Consider the following 22,282-nt stretch of genomic DNA (forward strand, 5'->3'; position numbering starts at 1 on the left):
TATATGGCTTTCAAATATTACAGGGGAAAATCCACATACAAATATATATAGACATATCTAGATAGATATGAATGTAGATATATAGGGCTTGCAAATATTGCAGGAGAGATATGCACATATAGAGAGAGAGGATTTGCAAACATTTCAGTGGGAAATGCATGTGTGAAATTAGTATATATAATAGATCTATATCTAACTCTGTATATAGGCATTGAATGCATGTCTGTTACTACATTGGATGCCAGCCTGAGTCCTCATGGGGAGGTAGGGTGGGATACAAATGAAGTTTTATTATTATTATTATTATTATTATTATTATTATTATTATTCATAGAATCATAGAATAGTAGAGTTGGAAGAGACCTCATGGGCCATCCAGTCCAACCCCCTGCCAAGAAGCAGGAAATTGCATTCAAAGCACCCCCGACAGATTATTATTATTATTATTATTATTATTATTATTATTATTATTATTATTATTATTATTATTATTAATTTATTGTTGATACCATATTGTTTTTGTTGACCCTACTTTTCTACTTACAGAACTAGTTTACTGTTTTTCTTTGAAATACAGTAAATATTCAAAAACATTTAACCTACGGATGCCTCAGTTAATGTAATTTTATTGGTATCTATTTTTATTTTGAAATTTACTAGTAGCTGCTGCATTTCCCACCCTCGGCTTATCCTTGAGTCAATAAGTTTTCCCAGTGGTTTTTTGTGGCAAAATTAGGTGCCTCAGCTTTTATTTGGGTCGACTTATACTTGAGTATATACAGTAGCTTTCACTTTTTTGCAGTATTAGTATGAAGGGGCTTGATCATTAGGGATGAAATAGTTTGTAGGCAATGGCAGAAAATATAAAGAAAATAACAGAAATAGCTAGTTTTGGCACTGCATGCCCTACCTTTGATAAAAAAGAAAAGGTTGAAATAAAGATTTGAATATTAAAATATACTAAAACAGTTCTAAATAAGCTGGATGAGATATGCATAGAAATTCCAGACAGCTGAAATTAAGTCTTTAGTAACTAGACACCATAGGTTTGAGAATTTAATTGAAAGCTTTGAATTAAACAACCATTATAGATTTTCAGGAATGATTTCGGCATAAAAATCACAAGTACAAATATTTTCAAATGAGTTCAGGAAAAAAGGGTACAGATTAGCCCATGATTGCCCTTCCTTCTTCCTGGTCATGTGGGCATCTCTGTTGATGCCAGCATGGGGTGCCCATAACAGCCAGGAGTTCCCATGGTGCCATGTAGTTGGTTGAGAGTGATGACAGCAACACAAATGGTAAGCTGACAGTCCAGCAAGGTGAAGCTATCTCAACCTGGATGAACTGTCTGAGCTCCCTCTGCTGCTGCCATGGATTGGGGACGATGTTTGTGGCTGTGTCACCAGCCACTATAAAGTATCCCTTAGTTTAAAATACATTTTTGTTGGTAAGTGATTGCAACAAAAAGGAACAGAATATTTCAAAGTAACCAGTTTTGGTGCTTTGAATATGCTGACCTAAGTCTTGGATTTTATTGTATTTCTTAGACTTATCTGAAGCAAAATGGTATTAGTTTTATAGCTGAACAGATGATAGGGATTAAATTGAATGTAGATATCTTATTAGTACTATTTAATACATAGCAGATGTTGTGAATATAAATCAAGTATACTTGTTTGCCAATCTTTTGATTGCTGCAAAGATTGTTTTGGCAAGGAATTGGAGGAGTGCCAAAGTACTGAATACTAAGAAATGCTTAAGTTAATGGGATTTGCTTTAGTGGGTATATAATATAAATAGGCAAACAATTCAGTCTGAGTTGCCCTCAACATACATGTTTATATGTTTGAATAGAATTCCTAGGTTGAGTGATTTAGTTATATTAATTTTCGTGCACAGTTTGTTGGCTTGATATGATTGTATTTTCGGATAATTTTTGTGAAACTTTTGTATTTTCTTGTTGTTATGGTTTGCACATTTATAGTTGATGTTGTACTATGTAGTTAAAATAAGATAGAAATTTTATTTTTGTATATGCCACTCACTGAAAACAAACTGGTTGCAAATGTCAAAGATTATCATTGAAAAATGCACATGCAATTGATAATACAATATGACTACTCTCTGCAGACTGAATAGAGTTCATGGCCCTTTGAAACTTTTTAAATGAATATGAAATCATCATTTGGCAAGTTTCTCTTTATTCTGAGTAATCATGTGTTACATATGCAAAATAATGATATGCTCTTCTCTCATACAATTGGCACAACTCGAGGAGATAGGGTGGGATATAAATAAAGTATTATTTTATTGTATGACACAGAAAACAACATACATATGCTGGATTTCGTATCATAAAATCACAAGTCGAACACTTCCCAAGTGTCTAGGACTGTGTGATGTATTTTCGGATGATGCGCACAGATCCCAGTAGGGTGGCCTTTTGCAGTTGGCAGATCATAATTTTATCAATGCCTATTGTTTCCAAATGCCTGCTGAGATCTTTTGGCACGGCACCCAATGTGCCCATCATCACCGGGACCACCTGCACTGGTTTCTGCCAGAGTCTTTGGAGTTCAATCTTGAGGTCCTCAAGATTATTATTATTGGTTGAAAATGTGAAATGGTTTCAGAGTTATAAATTACCTGCTACAAAGATGGCAGGAGAGAACACATACTTTGGATAACTATACAAATATGCTTACCTGCAGGCTTTTACTCCACTTATCCTGAAGTAGTGTGAAAACCTTCTGTGGAACTCTGATTTTTCTAAGTTTATTTTTTTTATGCAGACAAAATTCATTTTTGAATTTAAGATAGCTGCATCCTGAGAAACATCACACACCAGACCACTTCACTAGAGTGATCAAGCAGTCAAGCTGAAAACAGTGGGTGGTTTTACATTGCCAAAGAAGTAGGCTGAAAATGCTAGGTTCCAAAGCACTTTGTGACCCAATAGGGCAGGCATGGACAAACTAAGGCCTGGGGACCGGATGCGGCCTCCTGGGTGCTTACCTCGGGCCCTCCTCATTTTCCCTGTCCTTTTGCAGAAGGACATGGTGGCTTGTCATGTTCTTGTGTCAAAAAGATGGGGGAGAAAGGCATGCAGCAGCTGAGAGCCCTCTGGAGCACTCTCAGCCACTGTGTGTCTCTCTCTCTTCCCGACATAAGGAGGGTGTGAGAGGCCCCATCCTTATGCCAGGAAGACAGCTCGAGGAAGGCACACCATGGCTGAAATACCTCCTGAGCACTCTCAGTCACCACCTATCTCGCTCTCCTCCTGGCACAATGCCAAGAGGATAGCCTGAGGATCAGGGGAGGAGGATTGGGGTAGTCACTGCTTGTTCTGTCTTCCTCCCGACAAAAGGATGGGGTCCCAGGCCACCTGAGCCCAGGGAGGCAAGATAGCTATTGAGACACTTACGAACTGGCTGCAAGTGTCTGTGCTGCCACTTGGGGAAGAATCCAAATCGACCTCACCATGAGTTATATTAACTCAGATTAGAGCCACATTACTGGTTTTCACAGGTTAATCTGGATGAGCCCATATGTGTTTTGTGGCCGCTAGGGGGCTGATCTATCCTCAAGCTGACCTAAATGGCAATCCCCATCTACACTGATCTAAATGGTCGGTGTAGATGGGGACAGTTAAAGAGCTATAAATAATATTTTTCCAGAGCTTGGCTTCTGTTAAAAGTGGGTAAGTGGCACAAATACCTAGAAACAATAACAGATGTATGGCTACTTTGGAAGTTATAACTCAAAGTAAGTGCAGCATCCATGCATTAGGAATGCTGTATTATTAGATGCAAATTGGAAAGTGACCTCTGTATAATCTAAATTAAAAATATTATTGACACTGCAAGCTATGTCCTTGATAATAATTGCATGTGCCCAGTGCATTATGAAGAAAATTAGGGAATATAAAAATTATACACTAAAATAAATTGGCTTCCATCTCCAAAACAACAGTCTTCAATTCAGATGACCACACTCTAACCTCATAGTAAAGGTAAAGTTTTCCCCTTGACATTAAGTGTAATCAAGACCGACTCTTGGAGGGGTGTGTGTGTTTGCTCATCTCAATTTCAAAGCCAAAGAGCCAGCCTTGTGTGTAGACGTCTCCTACGCATGACTCCATGGAACACCGTTACCTTCCTGCTGGAGCAGTACCTATTTATCTACTCACATTTGCATGTTTTTGAATGGCTAAGTTGGCATAAACTAGGGCTAACAGTGGGAGCTCACCACGTCCTGTGCATTCAAATTGCTGATTTGATTTGATCTGTATCCTACAATACTTGAGCATGTAACCTGCAACTTTTCTCATATGAGCGGTATCACTCAGGGTGTCACAGGACTGATTTTATTGATATTGCTAAGCAGTCTTCAAAAAACAGATATTCTTGCTGATTTGTTAGACATTATCTGAGCTGGCATTTACCAGTTGGTGCTGTTTTGCTTCTTTTGGGCATCAATGATTTGCTGGTCTATGGAAACTTTTTGGGGCATTTGCCTTTAAGATGCTTTGACTCATATCTTGGAAGAAATGTGAGATATAGCCTACATCCTTATGTATATGTAAAAAAAAACTAACCCAAATAGCCTGGGGTCCCATCTACAATGCCATATAATCCAGTTCAATGCAGTTATAAGTTTATACTGACTATATAATGCAGTGTAGGTGGGGTCTGGCTTTACACTGCCATATAATCCAGTTTTTGAATCCAGAGTATCTGCTTTGAAACAGATTACATGAATATACACTACCATATAATTCAGTTCAATTGATGTAATCTGGATTGAAAGACTGGATTATATGGCAGTGTAGATGGGACTTGAGCCTGGTTTAATTTATTTGTGATTCAGTGTGACATTAATTCTTATCAAAAAGATGTCATCCCTTATCTGAGCAGACTGGCCAAAAGCAAGAGTTTAGTTCATCCCAGGAGAACGTAAAAGAAGCAGCGACCTCCTCTATGCTATCTCTCACAGAATGACCCTCAGCATATTCATGGATCATATAAAACCCATTAATTTGGCCCTCGACTTATACATGAGTAATCAAATAAATAAATTCATCTTCCTTCTTCCTACTAATATATTCCAATATGAGGTAGAATTTTCTTTACTCAATAAACTTCCTGAAAGTGTAACATTGATCTGTCATGGACTGAATCCACCATCTTATCTTAGCAAGATCTTGAGGTAGAGACTGGTATATGTCAAATAAGTAATTCAGTTTCTCGTTGTGCTACTTGGCATTTACAACAAACATTACCACCACCTCTTAGAATGAGATTAACATTTCTTATTGTATCTTTTATATGTGGGTGGCTCTGGGAGGATGCAATTTTAATTTTTCCTAATCCAATTTAAATGCAAATGTTAACCACTCACATGATGGCATGTGTACATAATTAAGTGTCATTATATACTACATGCAGGGCCGGCCCCACTCATGCGGCAGCTGACGCCGCCGCCTCGGGCGCAGGCCCGGGGGGGCGCCGTCAGGCTGGGCGGGAGGCGGGGCACCGCCCTGACGGTGCCCCGCCTCCCGCCCAGTGCGCCCTGGCCCGTCTGGCCTGCTAGAAAAGGCCAGACGGGCGAGCGGGGGTAACGTGGGAGGCGGGGCCAGCTCTGACGCCGCCCCCCCGCCCAGCGTGCCCTGGCCCCGCCTCCCACGTTGCGTGGGGCAGGGCCAAGGCACGCTGGGCGGGGGGGGGGGAGCGGCGTCAGAGCTGGCCCCGCCTCCCACGTTACCCCCGCTCGCCCGTCTGGCCTGCTACACAAGGCCAGACGGGCGAGCGGGGGTAACGTGGGAGGCGGGGCCAGCTCTGACGCCGCCCCCCCGCCCAGCGTGCCCTGGCCCTGCCTCCCACGTTGCGTGGGAGGCAGAGCCAAGGCACGCTGGGCGGGGGGGGGGGAGCGGCGTCAGAGCTGGCCCCGCCTCCCACGTTACCCCCGCTCGCCCGTCTGGCCTGCTACACAAGGCCAGACGGGCGAGCGGGGGTAACGTGGGAGGCGGGGCCAGCTCTGACGCCGCCCCCCCCGCCCAGCGTGCCCTGGCCCCGCCTCCCACGTTGCGTGGGAGGCAGGGCCAAGGCACGCTGGGCGGGGGGGGGGGAGCGGCGTCAGAGCTGGCCCCGCCTCCCACGTTACCCCCGCTCGCCCGTCTGGCCTGCTACACAAGGCCAGACGGGCGAGCGGGGGTAACGTGGGAGGCGGGGCCAGCTCTGACGCCGCCCCCCCCGCCCAGCGTGCCCTGGCCCCGCCTCCCACGCTGCGTGGGAGGCGGGGCCAGGGCACGGGGGGCGGGGCCAACTCTGGCCCCGCCCCCTCACTATTCGCCCTGGCCCCGCCTCCCACGCAGCGTGGGAGGCGGGGCCAGGGCACGCTGGGCGGGGCCAGGGCGCCGGTGGCGGGGGCGCTTTTCAGCGCCCCCGCTTTACATCAAAAAATATCTCCGGCCGGCCCTGACTACATGAATCATTCAAAAAGCTCCAGAGAGCTATTTTGCCACATGTCTTTAGTTGGAAAGCAGCCAAGCAGTTTGCATCTTATTTTGGCTTTTTGTGTACATGCATACTTACTAAAGTTCTCTGAAATTATAGGTCAACAGACTATGGGACCACCTATGAAAAGCTAAATGACAAAGTGGGCCTGAAGACCATTCTGAGTTACCTCTATGTTTGTCCAACTAATAAGCGTAAGGTAAGTGAAATATCATGGTTGTTTTGAAGGTGACACAGTGTTTTCCTTGCTTGGTTAGGTGTTATTTATTTACATTGCCAAATTAGATTCACATTTTTTTTTCCATTGTAGATTGTCCTGAACCTTATTTGAATTGATAGTGCATCCTGATTACTTCATTGATAAATACACTTTTAATGTGTGCATTGAATGAAGTTGAACTATTCTTGGCATTAATATAATATATGTTTCTATATTTGTGTCAGCAAATCAGTTCTCAGCCTCTACATTTTTTGTTCAACATTTTTAATGTGATATTATACATCATCGACACATGTATAGCTTTAATCTCAATGCAGGTCAAATGTTGACATAGTTTCTGATTTTGAGAGTAAAAATAAGTAAGACCTTGTACAGTACATATTTTCTCAGGGTGCATATGTAACTCCTTTGTTTTAGTTCATTTTGGATTGAAATTTACCCCAAGTATATTATTTCTTCCTACTCAACAGGGAAATGATTTGATTAAAAAAAAACGCAATTGCAAAAAACCTCTGAAATTCACAGAGTTATCTAACTAGGTCCAAGGCTTTGTGTGCTTACTCTGAAAAGAACGAGGTGAATTGACTGTACATTGAAACATCTTTATACTGCTGAATCCAGATTCTCTTTTTTTTCTTAAGTTTTTCATTTTAGCAATATTATCTGTTATCTCGTGATCATCCACTAGGTCCTCAGATACCCAAAGAAATTTCACAGAAAATTACGATCATCTTCTATGTTCACTTCACACATTTCCAAGGCCCCAATAGTCTGTCTCCTTGTATATTTCCTACGTATGTGGACATCTATCCATTCGTTTAAGACTTGTCTCTTGACAGTCAAGGCCATCAGAAAAGAAACACCAAAAACCTTCTTATTCCTCTCCACCCCTCTTCCTTACCTCCCTAGCCAGTAGGGACTATGCTACTGGTTAAGCATAGGTTTACTGGTTAGGAATATGTTTAGCTGCACCTCTAATGTAGTCAATTCAAAAACAGAGGTGTATAAAGTGCAGTGATCATACTTCATATGAGCCTCAGTAGAATTTTTAGATTCAAAGGCTCGCTTAAGTCCCCTCTCACCCCCCCCCCCCAGGTCAAAGCAGAACTAATTTTGATGGCCTAGAAAGTTCTAAGGATAACAGTTCTTCAAGCCACTTTGAAGTAAAGATCCAATCACTTCAAATTTTCAATATTTTCTCCCAACATTGGTTTATATTTTAGCATATGTAGCCTGCAATAGGTTTCAGGACCAAAGCAGCAACTATGGCACTTGCCCACTTTTGTAGAGGTATACCAATGCTGCTGGCTTACAAAATTTGATTTCTTGTTTCAACTGCGCTTGCTCACTACTTGCCATCTTCTGGCACCTGTTGTGTATTTGTCCTACTATCTTAATTAAAAGATTTCTTAGGTCATTCCATTTCTTAAACTAACCCAGTTACACTTTTGTAAAGTAATGTATAGAGAGAAGGGAAGTGAGGAAATTGAGGTATTCATTGGAGCATAGTTGACTGTCTCCTTTAATTATGAGCAGAATGCTTACAAAGGGAGTTTAATACGCATTCACTTTTTGGAAGAAATAGCTAAACATCACATATTGTGTGTCCAAAGAACCCTCTTAAGAGTTAGAAACATAATCAAGGTATAATCATCCACTTGCATCTATAAGGTATCTTTTACTAAGCTTTAGTTATCCTGCTGATATTTGGCCGTCATAATGGACTTTGCTATTAAAATAATTAAAGGTCTAACTGCCACATGTAGTTTCCAATAAAAGCAATATGAGGAAAATACCACAAAACAAAAATAAAAAGGCTAAGTAAACACTTTGCCAGTAGCTTCTTTAGTTGTCTATGGAATGGTACAGAAGGCACCTTGGAAACTAAGAGCAGTTCTCAGTTTTGCATGCTGAATGCCATATGCCCTTGACCATGTGAATTCAGTCTGTGTATGGAAAACATTGCTGTATAAATTAAAGGGTTGTTGTATGCCTTCCGGGCTGTATGGCCATGTTCCAGAAGTATTCTCTCCTGATATTTCGCCCACATCTATGGCCTCACAACCTCTGTGATGCCTCACAACCTCGGAGGGTGCCTGCCATAGATGTGGGCAAAACGTCAGGAGAGAATACTTCTGGAACATGGCCATACAGCCTGGAAGGCATACAACAACCCTGTAATCCCGGCCATGAAAGCCTTCGACAACACATTGCATAGATTGTGTTTATATTGGTCACAAGATTTCAATAAGAAACACCAATAATTTGGTAAAGTGGTATTATTAATATAGATTGAAACATTATGTGATAACAAATTATCGAGAAATAGGGATGTGGAAAATTCTCATTAGCAATTCCATTGTCAATGAAAGGAGTCTCATAGAATCTTAGAATCATAGAGTTGGAATAGACCCCAAGGGCCATCTAGTTCAACCCTCTGCCATGCAGGAACACATGATCAAAGCACTTCCAACAGGTCAAAGCATTTATTGACAGAGTGTCAAAACTCAACACACCCCAGCAAGGGAAAAGAAAATAGTCAAGATGAAATTATGTGAAATTCAGAACTATCCGTTTGCATAAAAGTTCATGTATTTTTTTCCTCTGTGTCTTGGAAAATAAATGTATTTTCTGTGCAAAAGTGAGAAGCAATAGGTTTTCTTTAAGAATAACTAATTCTGACAAAAAGAGGGAAAAACTTAAAAAAAGAAAACATGTTTTCTGACCATAAAAGCATGTTTGCTTCACAGTAATTAGTCTATGTGAGCATGCTGCATTATCTGTTCAAGTTGTGTAAACTTGTACAGTATGGAAATACAGGATTTTATAGAAAACATGCTGATACAGGGGGAAAACATGCTATCAATGCAATAGCTATTATGCAGACATCAGTCAATCTGTAACAGAGTACACTGTCTCCTGTACAGAAGATTTGTATTTTATGCACAAAAGATACTGTCTTCTCAAAATAATGTTTTCTGCATATTACTTTTGTGACTTTTGTGAATTTTTCTTCATTATGTACTAAAATAAAACACAGTTTGAAATTGTGTAAGGCCTTCATAATTTCACAGAGAAGGGGAAAACTTACTGACATTACTTGTTATTGCAGATGGAACTAGAACAGGGGTGGGATTTCTTCTAATTGTTGTTTAACTGCACCGCCCAGCATCATGGCCTGTGCTGGCCAGTAATCCTGGGACCTGCAAAATAACATCTGGAGAACTATCTGGAGAGTTATTTCATTCCGGTCCCTGAGACTTGACAATTACCCTTAATATTTAATAAAATTCCAAAATGTCAAGAAAAGTGAATTATTATATTTAGCATTGTATGGTTCATTTTTTAAAAATGTTGACACAAAGTTTCAAAAGTAGTTTGCTTCAAGTACATCAAAAATAGACACAAAGCCTGAAGCCATTTTAATTCATCCTGAATGAGGGTGAACACATTGTTTGGAAACTGAGGGGGTTGGGGGATTCTCATTAAGATGTTAGAATGGCGTCTAAAGAGGCCAGATTGTATTTAAAGTTGTTTGCCTTTTAAGTACTCCCAACAGAGAATAGAAAAAGATTTGTCAAATCCTGCAGAGAAAATGCATCCCAAAGCCCAGAAGGTTTTAATCATATGAGCACCCCACAAAGCTACAATTTACCAAGGAGTTGTAATGGGGAAGTACTCAGAAAAGGTGTATTTTTCTCCACCTATCTCCCTTTATACATGAATAGGTTATTTTAGAAGAGAAGTTTTGACTGGGCACAAATAATCTGTAAAAGTTGAAAGTGGCTTTGGAAAAGCTCCTGGTTTTATGGATCAGCGCCCCTACAGATCCATCCATACAATTTATTACATATAAATATTTCTATAATCTTGTGAAGCATAGCTTTCTAGAATACTTGGAAAACAGCTTTTGGTTGCTGTTATAAATATGAAGTATCAATCATCTTTCTACTGTCAACTATTGTTTTAATATTTAGTCTTTTCCATTTCATTTATGAAGAAATCTGGATATTTTCATAAGTTCCTAACACAGCAAAATGGAGATAAGTTATGCTCTCTTATCAGTAGTAAGTAAATACTTATTTGTATACAAATTTTCTCAAGCTGTAAATCCATCAAGCAAACCCCCTGTCTTGATGGAATAAGTCTATCATTTTTACTTTTTCCTACATTCAGTTTTTAAAACATTTCTGCCTCATCTGCTGGATATTGACTTTGGTGAAACCTTAGTTGAATAATGTTGAAATGAAAACCCCGTGCTGAGCCTGTATTCTCTATCAGCTCCTTAGTATATTAAGGACTTTATCACAAGAGGCTGTTTTATTGCATTCTTCATGGTTTCAAAACAAACAGAAAAATACCTGCACTGAAACATTCACTTTCTCAATTCTTCTTCATTAGCACTTCGATGCAAACTTGTTTACTGTTAGGTAGAATGCCATGAGGGCACTGGAAGAAACTGTAACTCACAAGTTCAGAAACTCAGCAGTGATATTATTTGGACTATTGATGCTTCCCCCCCCCCAAAAAAAAAAGTGTGGAAAAGCACTGTAATAACGATATAAACACAAATCCTATTGTAATAACTTTCTTTACTGTGTGACAGCTGCTTGGGGACAAGTGATTGAATGGGTCAATGTTGTTTCCATCAGGTTTCAGGAAGTTGGGCCAGAAAAGGTTACTTGGTTTAACTACACATAACTAAAAAGGAGGAAGAAAGGGGAGAAAAAGAAAAGAAAGATGGTACCACTAGTTCACTGATAATACTGGCCCTGTTTTTTTGTTTTTGTTTTTTTTACTTTTATGCCTATCACTATATTCTGTTAACTGTGTTGTATGACTCCTTTCTAAAGCAGAAAATGGGATATATAAAGTAGAATAAATAGAACAACCAGGAGAGAACTGTTTTTGAGGTGCCATTAAGCTAGCATAGCCAATAAGCATGACTAAACCTCTTTTCCATTAAATTGTCTAATTCCTTTAAAAGCCAGTTGCCATCACCTCATCATGGGACAATGGATTACATAAATTAACTCTGCTGTGTGAAATGCTGTCTTTTGCTGACCAGGGTTTTATGTCCTTTTTGTCTAATTGGCTAAATGTATTGTATGACATTATTACAAATATAAATGACTGAAAGAGCAATCAAGGAAATGACACCACAGCTTGGTTCAAGATTTAGCGTAATTGTTAAATCATGTGAAAAAGACACTTGTCCCTGTGGTGGGATATCAGCTGTTAGTTTAGAGGCAGTGCTTCATTTACTTCTTTTATCTCTCTATTTATTTATTGATCCCTGTCCAAGGGATCCCTGTCCACAACAAAAATGTCACCGGTATAATTCACCGGACAGCAAGTATGTTTGGTGTGGATTTTTGTCTCCCTATCTGAAATAAAGTCAGTTAAATTTTACATTAAAATTAAATACTCCAAATCTATATTAATTAAGTCTGAATAAATAAATATAGTCTGGCATCTGTACTACAGTTATACATTCATAACCTAGAATTATGAATCCATAACTTCTCAGAGTTTAGTTATGTTACATATTAATGATCAAGGCATTTCAGACACAATCGGAAATGCCTCCTGAATACCACTTTGGAGTTCTCTTCTGCTAGTGATCGGGGCACAGGATGAATAGGATGAATGTTTCAAGCCCCCTTCTGTCAGCAAATAAGGATGAAAACTGTTGGGAAATCATCCTGGACTACTCAAGTCCAAATGTAGTTAGATAGATGATAGAGTTAGATTGAGGGAATCCTTTCCCTGTTTCCAAAGCATGCCTAGACAGGCTTTACTGTGTTTCACTCTATCCTGTTTACGTCACATCCCTTACTTTGAAGTTAGTAGAAATGTGAATCTTTAGGGACACTAACTTCCCATTGGTCAGAATGTCTTTTATGGCCCCAATAAACGGGACCATGTGGTTGGAACCATTTTGGTTCTCTTTTCTCCCTCTGTTCTTCAAGCTAACAAGCGGCATCCTGCCATCTCTCCTGGCAAGATGTAACTATGTAGATGTTTGTTATTTTTCCTTTCCTATTTTTCCTTAGAAACCAGTCTATAGTAATCTAGACAGCTCCCAAGCCTTTCTATCTACAATGGAGTTCTTTTTACCTAAATAAATACTTTTTGAACTTTTATTGAGACTCAGTCCATTGCAATCCTAAAGGCTTCTCTTGCTCACCAGTGTAAGTAACTGTTGCATTTGAAAGCTTTGCTTTTGCTACTCTGCTGATTTTGGTGGAATCTCCCCCGAGAGGGTTAAATTGAGTCTAACCGCTCAGAGATTACCACAACAAAAACATCAGGGACAAATCTCCACCACCATTTCACATAACACCATACATAATCTTTTTGCACCTTTATTGCTGGCAGACTAGACCTGCATCACTCAGAGTGGCTCCTAACAGCCAAGCTGTGTTTGTGGGAATTGGGCCATGATATAAACCAATATTATGTCACAATCTGAGACTGTGTCTATATCTGGCAGGTTACTCCAATGAATACCTGCCCCACAGCAGTCCCAGATCCAGCATGTATGTGCTGAATCCAGGACCAATCCAAATGGCCCAACTGGACTGAGTCCATATCAGCCCTACTGAGACATCACCTTATTCTCTATGATGTCACCAATCTCATGGAGCTCATCATGCATCCCCCTATTCTTCTGGGTTGTACTGACAATAACAGATGTGTCTGTGATGGCCAGGTGGTTGCAAAGTTCTGGAATACAGATTTCCTGCAAACTACATAATATTCCATGACTTTGCCTAAAATAGGGCGAAGTTGGGTCAAAACCAAAATACCTAGGATACTCACCAGATCCTCTGGCATCATTGAAACAAACAGCAGTGGATTCAGGATGAGTCTGGGTTTTCCGGTTAATTTAGACAAGACCTAAAAAGCAGTTTCTTCCCATGTTAACAGTGCTGTTCTATGCAGATTTTTTTTTTAAAGTAAGCACACTATGTCCCACAGGTAATTCCATATGGGATAGCATTTTGTGTTGACAAGCAGCTTCTCAACAATAATCAAGAATACTTTTAGAATGCTTTGGAACTTCTAATTTACAAAAGCAACTTATATAGATATTGCATTTATAAAAACAACCTGTACCCAGCCCCTGTCAGCAACCTGGCTGTAGCTGTTTGACCAATTAAAGCTTCCAGATACTTTACAAATAAGTGTAAAGTGCATTAAAATAATCCAAATGGGATGTAACTAAGGCACATACCACAATGGCTAAATCTAGCATCTCAAGGAAAGCGCACAATTGGAGCACAGGTTTTAAAAGTGTAAAGGCACTCCTGGCCACTAGAGAAACCTGGGCCTTTAGGTTGAATGCCAAATACAAGAGTACCCCGGAATTGTGTGTTCAGAGGGAGTGTAAGCCCAGCCAGCACAGGCTGAATCCCTACTTTCTGATCTGCCTTCTGATTGACCAAGAGCATCTCTGTCTTGTCTGGATTGAGTTTCAATTTGTTTGCTCTCATCCAGTCCAGTTCTGATGACAGAAACTTGTTTAGGATCAGGACAGGTTCCTTGGATGTAGAGGAAAAATATTCTTTTGCTAATTTATAAGCATGTATTGAAATTGGAATTAATTGCTAGAATTTGCATTTTATATTAAAAAACAAGTCCATAAATTTTCTCTTTCAAAAAATTTGCACACTACTGAAGACCCCAATCCATTCAATTGATTTATTGAATGAATTTTTTTTGTTCTCCTGGATGATACACTCCCTGCTCCAAAACTGATTTATCTGCAATTACTACAATTAATTAATCATAACATTGCCCTCCAGTTCAATCAAAAATAAACAGGCTGTCATTTGTATTTCTCTTGGGAGATAGGAGATTGTCCTTTGCATTTCCCTTGGGAGGTAAATGGACTATTATGGATGGATTCTTATCAGCTGAGGTCATCACTGTGCTGATGGCCTTTTCTTTAAACTTATTTAAACTGGAGGCAGACCAACAACTGAGCTAGATCTTTTTTTTCCTGCAAATACCCTTAAGAAGGGTATTCTCTTCTGGAAAAATTCTGGTGAAAAATGGCTTCCCAGGCAGTGCATGGTAGGTGAGGGGGAGCAAAAACTCAGTTGCCCAGTCAAAGGGGTACTTTCACTGCAAAGCTGATGAGAAATATGAGCCCTTGTCTTTCTATTTATTAAGGGTGTGCACAATGCCATTTTGTGATATTGTTCTCAAGGATTTGGGTGACTTAGTAGCCAGACCTCAGGAAATGGGGCAGGTGGTGGTGGTGGGGGAGAGCAATGGAAGGCCCGACAGCATCTAGCCATGTGGGGAACCGTTGAGCCTCATCAGAGCCAATCAGAAGAAGAAAGTGAATCATGTGTCTTTCTGCAAAGGGTGCCATTTCTCTGTGGCATGTTGGCATTTGAGAGGGAGAGATCATGTGCTAGCTAACTCCACGTTCTATCTCAATGCCATCACTGCTTTTAGTGCCTAGAGGTCGCTTTTTAAGAATTCTAACCTTTTTCTTCTGCATTAAATTTTCTTAGTTATTAAATTTTATTAGTTAATATCTTATAGTTCTGTTATTTTACTAATTTTGCTAGGGAGGAGTGGGTGGATGTGCATTTGGGGGGGGGGCTATGAGTTTAAGAAGGGCTTTTGTGTGTGTGTTTATTTAAATATTGTTTAGTTTTACCTTTTCTTTTCTTTTTAACTTGACTGAGTGTGGGATAGATTTAGGAAATAACCTGACTCCTTTGAATCTTCACAGGGAGAATTTTCCCAGCCCTGCCTTCTGGTTTCTGTACCCTGTCCTGCACCAGCAGCCTAAGTTCACCCCCCCCCAAAAAAAAGCCCTTTCTTCTTCTAGTTCATCTCTTTGACTCTCAGTCTCTGCCATTCCATTCTCAGCCCTATCTCCTGGCTGTTCTACTTTTACACCAGTCCAGCAGCCTTCCTACTTTACTTGTAGAAACTTAAAAATTTTCCTAAAATTCAATGGATGACACAAACATTCTGAAACTTGAGAGGCTTGCAGTTGTACATGGGTCCTACAAGTTTAGCCATTTTTGTCCCAATAGCCATAAAAATGTCAGAAAGAGGATTCTCACCAGTTCCCCCATTGTCACCAATGGACCGGATGTTCTGGAGTAAAAATGGAGCTTTTGGCTGATAGATCATGAAACAGTATTTCTCCATCCCAACTTCAGGATTTTTCTGATAAATGGAATGGGGGGAGGCACCAAAAATGGGATGTTTTTTTGATGAATTGTACACTCCTACTATTTATGTATTTATTTTCCCTGAAAATCATGGCTACTCCCACGTCCAGCTAAAATACTGGAAGGCTAGCTAGAAGATATAAGCGGCAAGTTGCTTTGGCCCCTAGTGAGGACAAAGACCCAGAAACCAGTCCCAAGGTCAGGAGAATTTAGTTCTAATTTCCCATTCAACACAAAATGTGCCAGTTGGTATATTATTGAATTGCAGTTCTCCCAACACCTGCTTAAGAAACCTATTTAAAGACACCACCTTTATGACAGTGTAGGATAGGTAACTTCTCCCCTCTCTTCCCAGTAAATGGGAGGAGTCCTACCTGGCCAGCATATATAGTTTTTCAGATACTTTATAATTAAGCTTTTCTATCTGCTAGACAGCAGCCACAAACATATTCAACAGGCAGCGTTAAAAGCTTTGGGCTCCAGGCATTCACTAACAGTATTCTTAATTGTATTGTTTCTGAGTAACAGCTGGATAAGAAAACAATCAGATGTCACATAGTTCCGCAGTTTTCTGACTCTATGGTTGTAATACTATATGTATTAGAGGACCAACACTCCTTAAGTAATATGATTCATCTAAATGCATATGGATGCATTTGCAAAACTGCATACTGTGGTCTGTGAATGTCAATTTCTCTTTAATGATGTTATATTCTACCTTCTGTTTCTCCATTTTATATATTATTTAAAAAATAAGTACTGATTTTAAAAAAATAGAAAAGAAAAATACATAACGAGATGTTCCAGACAAGAAATGAACTTGTTGTTCCCTCCGGGTGTTCATGACACATAAAGAAGAAAACATTATTTACCATTTAAGTTGCTGATCAGTCACTATTGGGGTTTTATTTGGGTAAATTACAGCATTTTCTTTTAGATCAATCTATAATAATAGAAAAGAATAATCTAATAATACAAAGCAGTGTAAACTTTGAAGATTTAATAGCCACAGAAAACCTGTTTACTGACAAATAACTTTCATCTCCCTGAAATATAGTGCCACCTATTCTATGATTTATGACAACGAAGAAAGGGAGGGGGAAGGGAGGGAAATAGCAGTATATCAATTCTGCCCAAGAATTCTGCCTACTTGGATATTTGTCAACATGTTTCCAGAACCAAGAATCCCAAATGTCCAATAAAATCTCTCATCTGGTCTGATCTTGTTAGAAAAATCTGCTGTGAGTGGAAGGGAAAATGTATAGTTGGCACATCTGGAAAGAACTTCAGGTTTCCCATGTAATTGTTTATTTTCTTAAAGATACTAAAGTCACAAAACCTAAAAATGTTATTTGGGAGTAAACCCAATTGAACATGGTAGAGACTTATTGATCACAGGGATGAAGAAGATTTCATTTCTTTTTTTCCCCCTTTTTTTGAGAAATGGAACTCAAGTTGGCTTACTAAATACTACAACACAGTTAAATGTGTGTTGGTTGTTTATTGGTGTGTGCCTTTAAGTTGTTTCAGACTTATGGTGATTCTAGGTTAAACTTTCATATGCTTTCCTTGGCAAATTTATTTATAGGGATTTTGCTACTGTCTTTCTCTGAGACTGCAAAGGTGTTACTTTCCCAACTTCACCCAATGGGTTCCCATGGCAAAGTGGGGATTCAAACACATGCTCACCAAGAATATTAGTCCAACACTCACCATGCTGTCTTTATGAAGTAACAAAAAGGAAGACACAAACTGCAAATATATGAATAAATTCATACAAAAATATTATTAAAAAAAGATTAAACTACTGATAAAAATATTAAAAATAAATCAATTAAAAGGCAAAATCCCAACAGTGTGCTATTTTAAGCTCTTGCTGTTTAGTACTTACAATCCTGTGGGAACAGATGGAAGGAAAATAAGTAGGGAGCCAATCTATTCTCCTAAAGGAAAGGTTTCCAGAGCATGGGATCAACCACTGAGAAGATGCTGTCGTTTGTTCTTAGCAGACATGTCTGGTAAGGTGGCAGGGCTTAAGATCTAGAGCTCATTCAGGCTCTATCTAGAACAACCACTTAGGTTGGTGTAGATGAGAATCACTCCCACAGCAGACAGACACTACCCCAGGCTGATCTGTGGTAACACAGGGAAGATTGATAGCGTTACCTTGCCTTGCCTTGCTCAAAATTGGAGGAAAGTCTGAATTCTGCTTCAAAATCCAGGCTTTCCACAGATTTAGGACTACTTGGAATAGTTAGTCCAGTTCCCAAACAGAACCATCTGCAATTGTCCCCACTGCCACCTGGAATTCCTCATCACAGCAGGGGTGACAGGAGGCACAGGGGAGGGGAGGGGAGGGGAGAAGAAAGGAGGAGATTCCCCCCTTTCCCGCTCCCTCATTGACTGTCTCCCTTGCTGACTTCAGGGCAAGCAATGGGGAACGGGTATGTCCTGTGTTGTCACTGAAGACTACCACAACATAGTAGGCAAAGGGGGAGGCAGTTAGGGTTGCTGTTGAGCTGCACTGTGGGTGGTAGAGAGACTCTCTTGCCTCCACGGCAACTAGGGAGTCTCTGTGGGGATACTTATTGGGGCTTATCCAGCAGCTGGCATGCCGAATTGGCCTTGATCATGCCCTCAGACTCAAATAAAAAGATATAGTCTTTCCGATAACCTGAACCTGAGAATAATAGTACTTTGCAAAGAGTGACCCGCCAAATTCTCAAAAAAATAAATAAAATAAAATCCCTCCCTTAGAATATGAATTTTCACTCTATGTGGGCTTTGATACTAAAATTTTCCAAATTGCCCTTTTAGGATTGTATGGGATAAATAAAATCCTAAAGCTGTATGAAAATAGAAGGGAAGAAAGCAATTGGTTGGCTTCAGGAAAAATGAAATCTTTGCTTGTGCTGAGGAGCCTGTGGCTAATTCAGATGCTTAGGCCTCATAAACTGCACACTCTGTTCTTTCTAAGGAGCCAGTACATTTGTTCCTTGTACTTTCCAAAACCATTGTATCTTTACATCTCCACTTAATTAATAAAACTCCAGTTGATAGTATCTGCCAGCATTTTCATACTATTAATAGCATAGTGTCTTCTCATGAGATATTGATTATTTCCTGTGGGCCTAGGTTTTGTTTTCTCTTGTCTTGCATGCCTGCATTAAATTTTGCTTTTATATCTTCTAAACCTTTCATTTTTAATTGCTTTGCTGAACAATGTGTCCATGTAAAAATGAATGGATTGAAGATGTCTTAATCCTTCAATCTTTTCTTTGTTCTACTTTGAAGACATGATTAATATGTCTAGTTTTGCATCTTGTGTGACTGTCCCTTCAACGTATTTTCATGATTAGGTGTTATTGATTCTTTTTGGATTACAGAATTAATTAGGGGATGCTACAAACAATGGGTTGGAACCAGAATTGGGTATGTGTAACCAGAAGAGTACTTCTCTGCCTCCTTTGCCACAATATATTATCCTAGAAGGCACTTAGAATTGGAAGACAGTGCTGAATGAAGCTATTCTCTGAGGAGATTAGTTTCTCAAAAATTGGAGAGGTACCTTCTGTGAGGAAAGCTGTTTGATCCCTGGAACCTAGGGAAATGATTATATAAATGAGTTTCAGTAATACGGTACAACATCATTCTTACCATATTTGAAGATTATCAGCATCATTCAATTTGTGGACTGAATTGTGGATAATTTGTTGGTTTAATGGTCAGAGGAAGAGGCTGGATCATGCATGATGAAACACATAGAGATGATAAGAGAAGTGAGAAAACAAGAAGATGGAAATGAGAAAATTGTACCTCGGGAGGTGTTTTGAAACTTGTGCAGCAGTTGTACCTTTACCTTAGGAAGTCAGACTTAGCCACAGTGGCCCATGTTCTTGTTACATCCCACTTAGATGACTGCAATGAACTTTACATGGGGTTGCCTTTGAAGATGGCTCCAACTAGTACAATGGGCAGCGGCCAGACTTATAACTGGAGCGGCGTATGGGGAGCTCCTCTGTTGTGTCAGCTCCACTGGCTGCCGATATGCTGCCGAGCCAAATTTAAAGTGCTGGTCTCAACTTATAAAGCCCTAAATGGTTCTGGTCCAACTTACCCATCTGAACGCATCTCCTCTTACGAGCCTACTAGAACTTTAAGATCATCTGGGGAGGCCCTGCTCTCGGTCCCACCTGCTTCACAAGCATGATTGATGGGGACGAGAGATGGGGCCTTCTCAGTGTTGGCTCCTCAGTTGTGGACCTCCCTTTCCAGTGACATCAGGCAGGTTCCATCCCTTCTGGGCTTAGAAGAAATCTGAAGACCTGGCTATGCACACAAGCATTTAAAGAATACATTTCTAGGGCTTCTTCTGGATTAAGGATTATGCACAAGGTTTTTGGATGAATGGATGTATACTGTTTCATGTGTATTAATGCTTAACGTTAATTGTTTTTAACAGTTTTTTTCTGTTTTACCTAACCCTTAATTTTTATTGGCATTGAATTTTTGCCAGATCTGTAAGCTGCCTTGAGTCCCTTTGGTGAGAAAGGTGGGATAGAAATGGAGTAAATAAATAAATAAAATTGAAGAGGTGGTCCAAGAATCACCTTGTAGAAAGGATCACAGATATTTTGGAAAATAATGTGGGAAATGCAAAACAGCCTTATATAGAGCCAGCTCAGGCCTTGCAAAGAGAGGACGTCTTGTGAGATTCAGGACTACTCTAGGATTTTAGTTCTTTTGCTATCCCAGAAACTCATGGCAATCTCATGACTGCAAGTTAGTTACTGTCTCTGCCATGCCAGTCATGACCCCAACAAGTGGGTTGTATGGATTTCCACTAATCCTACCATCCAATGTCATGTTTCCCACTATCCCCACCAAATGTAACAATTTTTACTGATCCCTCCACTACTACTAGATGTGATGTTTTCCAGTTATCTCACCTTTCTCCACCAATGTAAGAACTTCCTTCTGTTCCACTGCAATGGCATAAACTGTAGAGAGGAACCCTTCAGATGCCTTTGTAGTTCCTGTGCAAAACATTATTTATCTCATCTTCACACTACCATTCTGTATTAGCTGCTGCCACCATAATGTATGTATAACTCAAGCTTTCAAATAGTAGCATTCTCAGTGGGTCAATTTTTAAATACATATTGAACATAGCTTCACAAATCACACACACACACACACACAAATCCTAAATAATGCTAACTCAAATAACCTTATCACAAAGGCCAGATGTCCTGCTTTGCCTGGCTTCACCACAGAAACTGTCAGTGGGGTGAATCCATTGCCCCACATGCCGCTCCTTCACAGCAACCATTTCCCCATCACATGTGGGAAGCGTTGCCTTCATGGCGAGGATTCATGCTGACTCCATTGGTTGTATAATGCTTCCACTCCACTTGTGAGTGATGCCTGTGCCAGAGGTGCAGAGACCTTGCGGGATGGGAAGCGTGCCCATTCATCGCTGGACTGGTGAGGAAACATCCTAGGATGCTTCCCAAGCCCCGTCTGATGAGGTGGTTACACATACACATTTCTCTCTCTCTCTCTCTCTCTCTCTCTCTCTCCCCCCCCCCCCCACTCTCTCTCATATTCATATTGTAAACTCTAAAGCTCATTGTATCTCTTCAGGTTGTTACAAGACTTTAGGAAATCAAACATGGGATGCAATTTACAAAACAAAATATCTAAGAACCCTGTGGTTGATGTGATAAAGCAATATTGTTACATGTTCTGAGCTCTCAGCATAGTGTGGGCTAAATGTATTGATAAACTAAAATTAATTTTTAAAATTTAAAAATGTATCCATTTTTTGAAATAAAAATATATAGACTTCACATGAAAAAGTCATTGTGTGGAAACATTGAGTTATACCATCATATGGAATTTGCAATTAATAAGCTACTTTGCATTTAAGCAATTACTGCATTTTGTGTCTCAAAGAATGTAAAGATATACCTAATGAAAACTTTAGCTTTGTATTTTCATTCATAAAAGAATGGAACATACATTGGAATACTGAGTACATTCTGTTACAGATTGGTAAATAGCTTCCAAAAATGTGTAGCAGAAATAGTATATATATATATATTTTAAGGCCATTCCCTGTGTTCTAATTTTTTTAGGAATCTTTGTACAACGATTCTTGTACAGCCACAGGAGTGGTCCTATATTAAGATTTAATCAGATTAATTGCATTTTGCCATTACAACCAGAAATCAAGGGAGGAAGCAGTAACTTCTTATCTTTACAAAACATCTCAAGAGACATTTTTAGTGTAATGCAATTTAATTATTTATTTAAAACATCTATTTATTTATTTA

General features: G+C 39.7%; 1 protein-coding gene across 4 annotated transcripts in view; it reads left to right on the top strand.

Moving 5' to 3' along the window:
- The window catches only part of sorcs1 (sortilin related VPS10 domain containing receptor 1), a 597,151-nt gene that overhangs the window by 304,297 nt on the left and 270,572 nt on the right, over nucleotides 1-22,282 (top strand). For all 4 annotated transcript variants that reach the window (XM_062976277.1, XM_062976275.1, XM_062976278.1 and 1 more), the window contains exon 3: nucleotides 6,618-6,717. In XM_062976277.1, the coding sequence (XP_062832347.1) occupies nucleotides 6,618-6,717 (100 nt within the window). The remainder of the gene's footprint in view (nucleotides 1-6,617; nucleotides 6,718-22,282) is intronic.

This window comes from Anolis carolinensis, chromosome 3 (genome assembly GCF_035594765.1).
Source record: "Anolis carolinensis isolate JA03-04 chromosome 3, rAnoCar3.1.pri, whole genome shotgun sequence".
Lineage (NCBI taxonomy): Eukaryota > Metazoa > Chordata > Lepidosauria > Squamata > Dactyloidae > Anolis > Anolis carolinensis.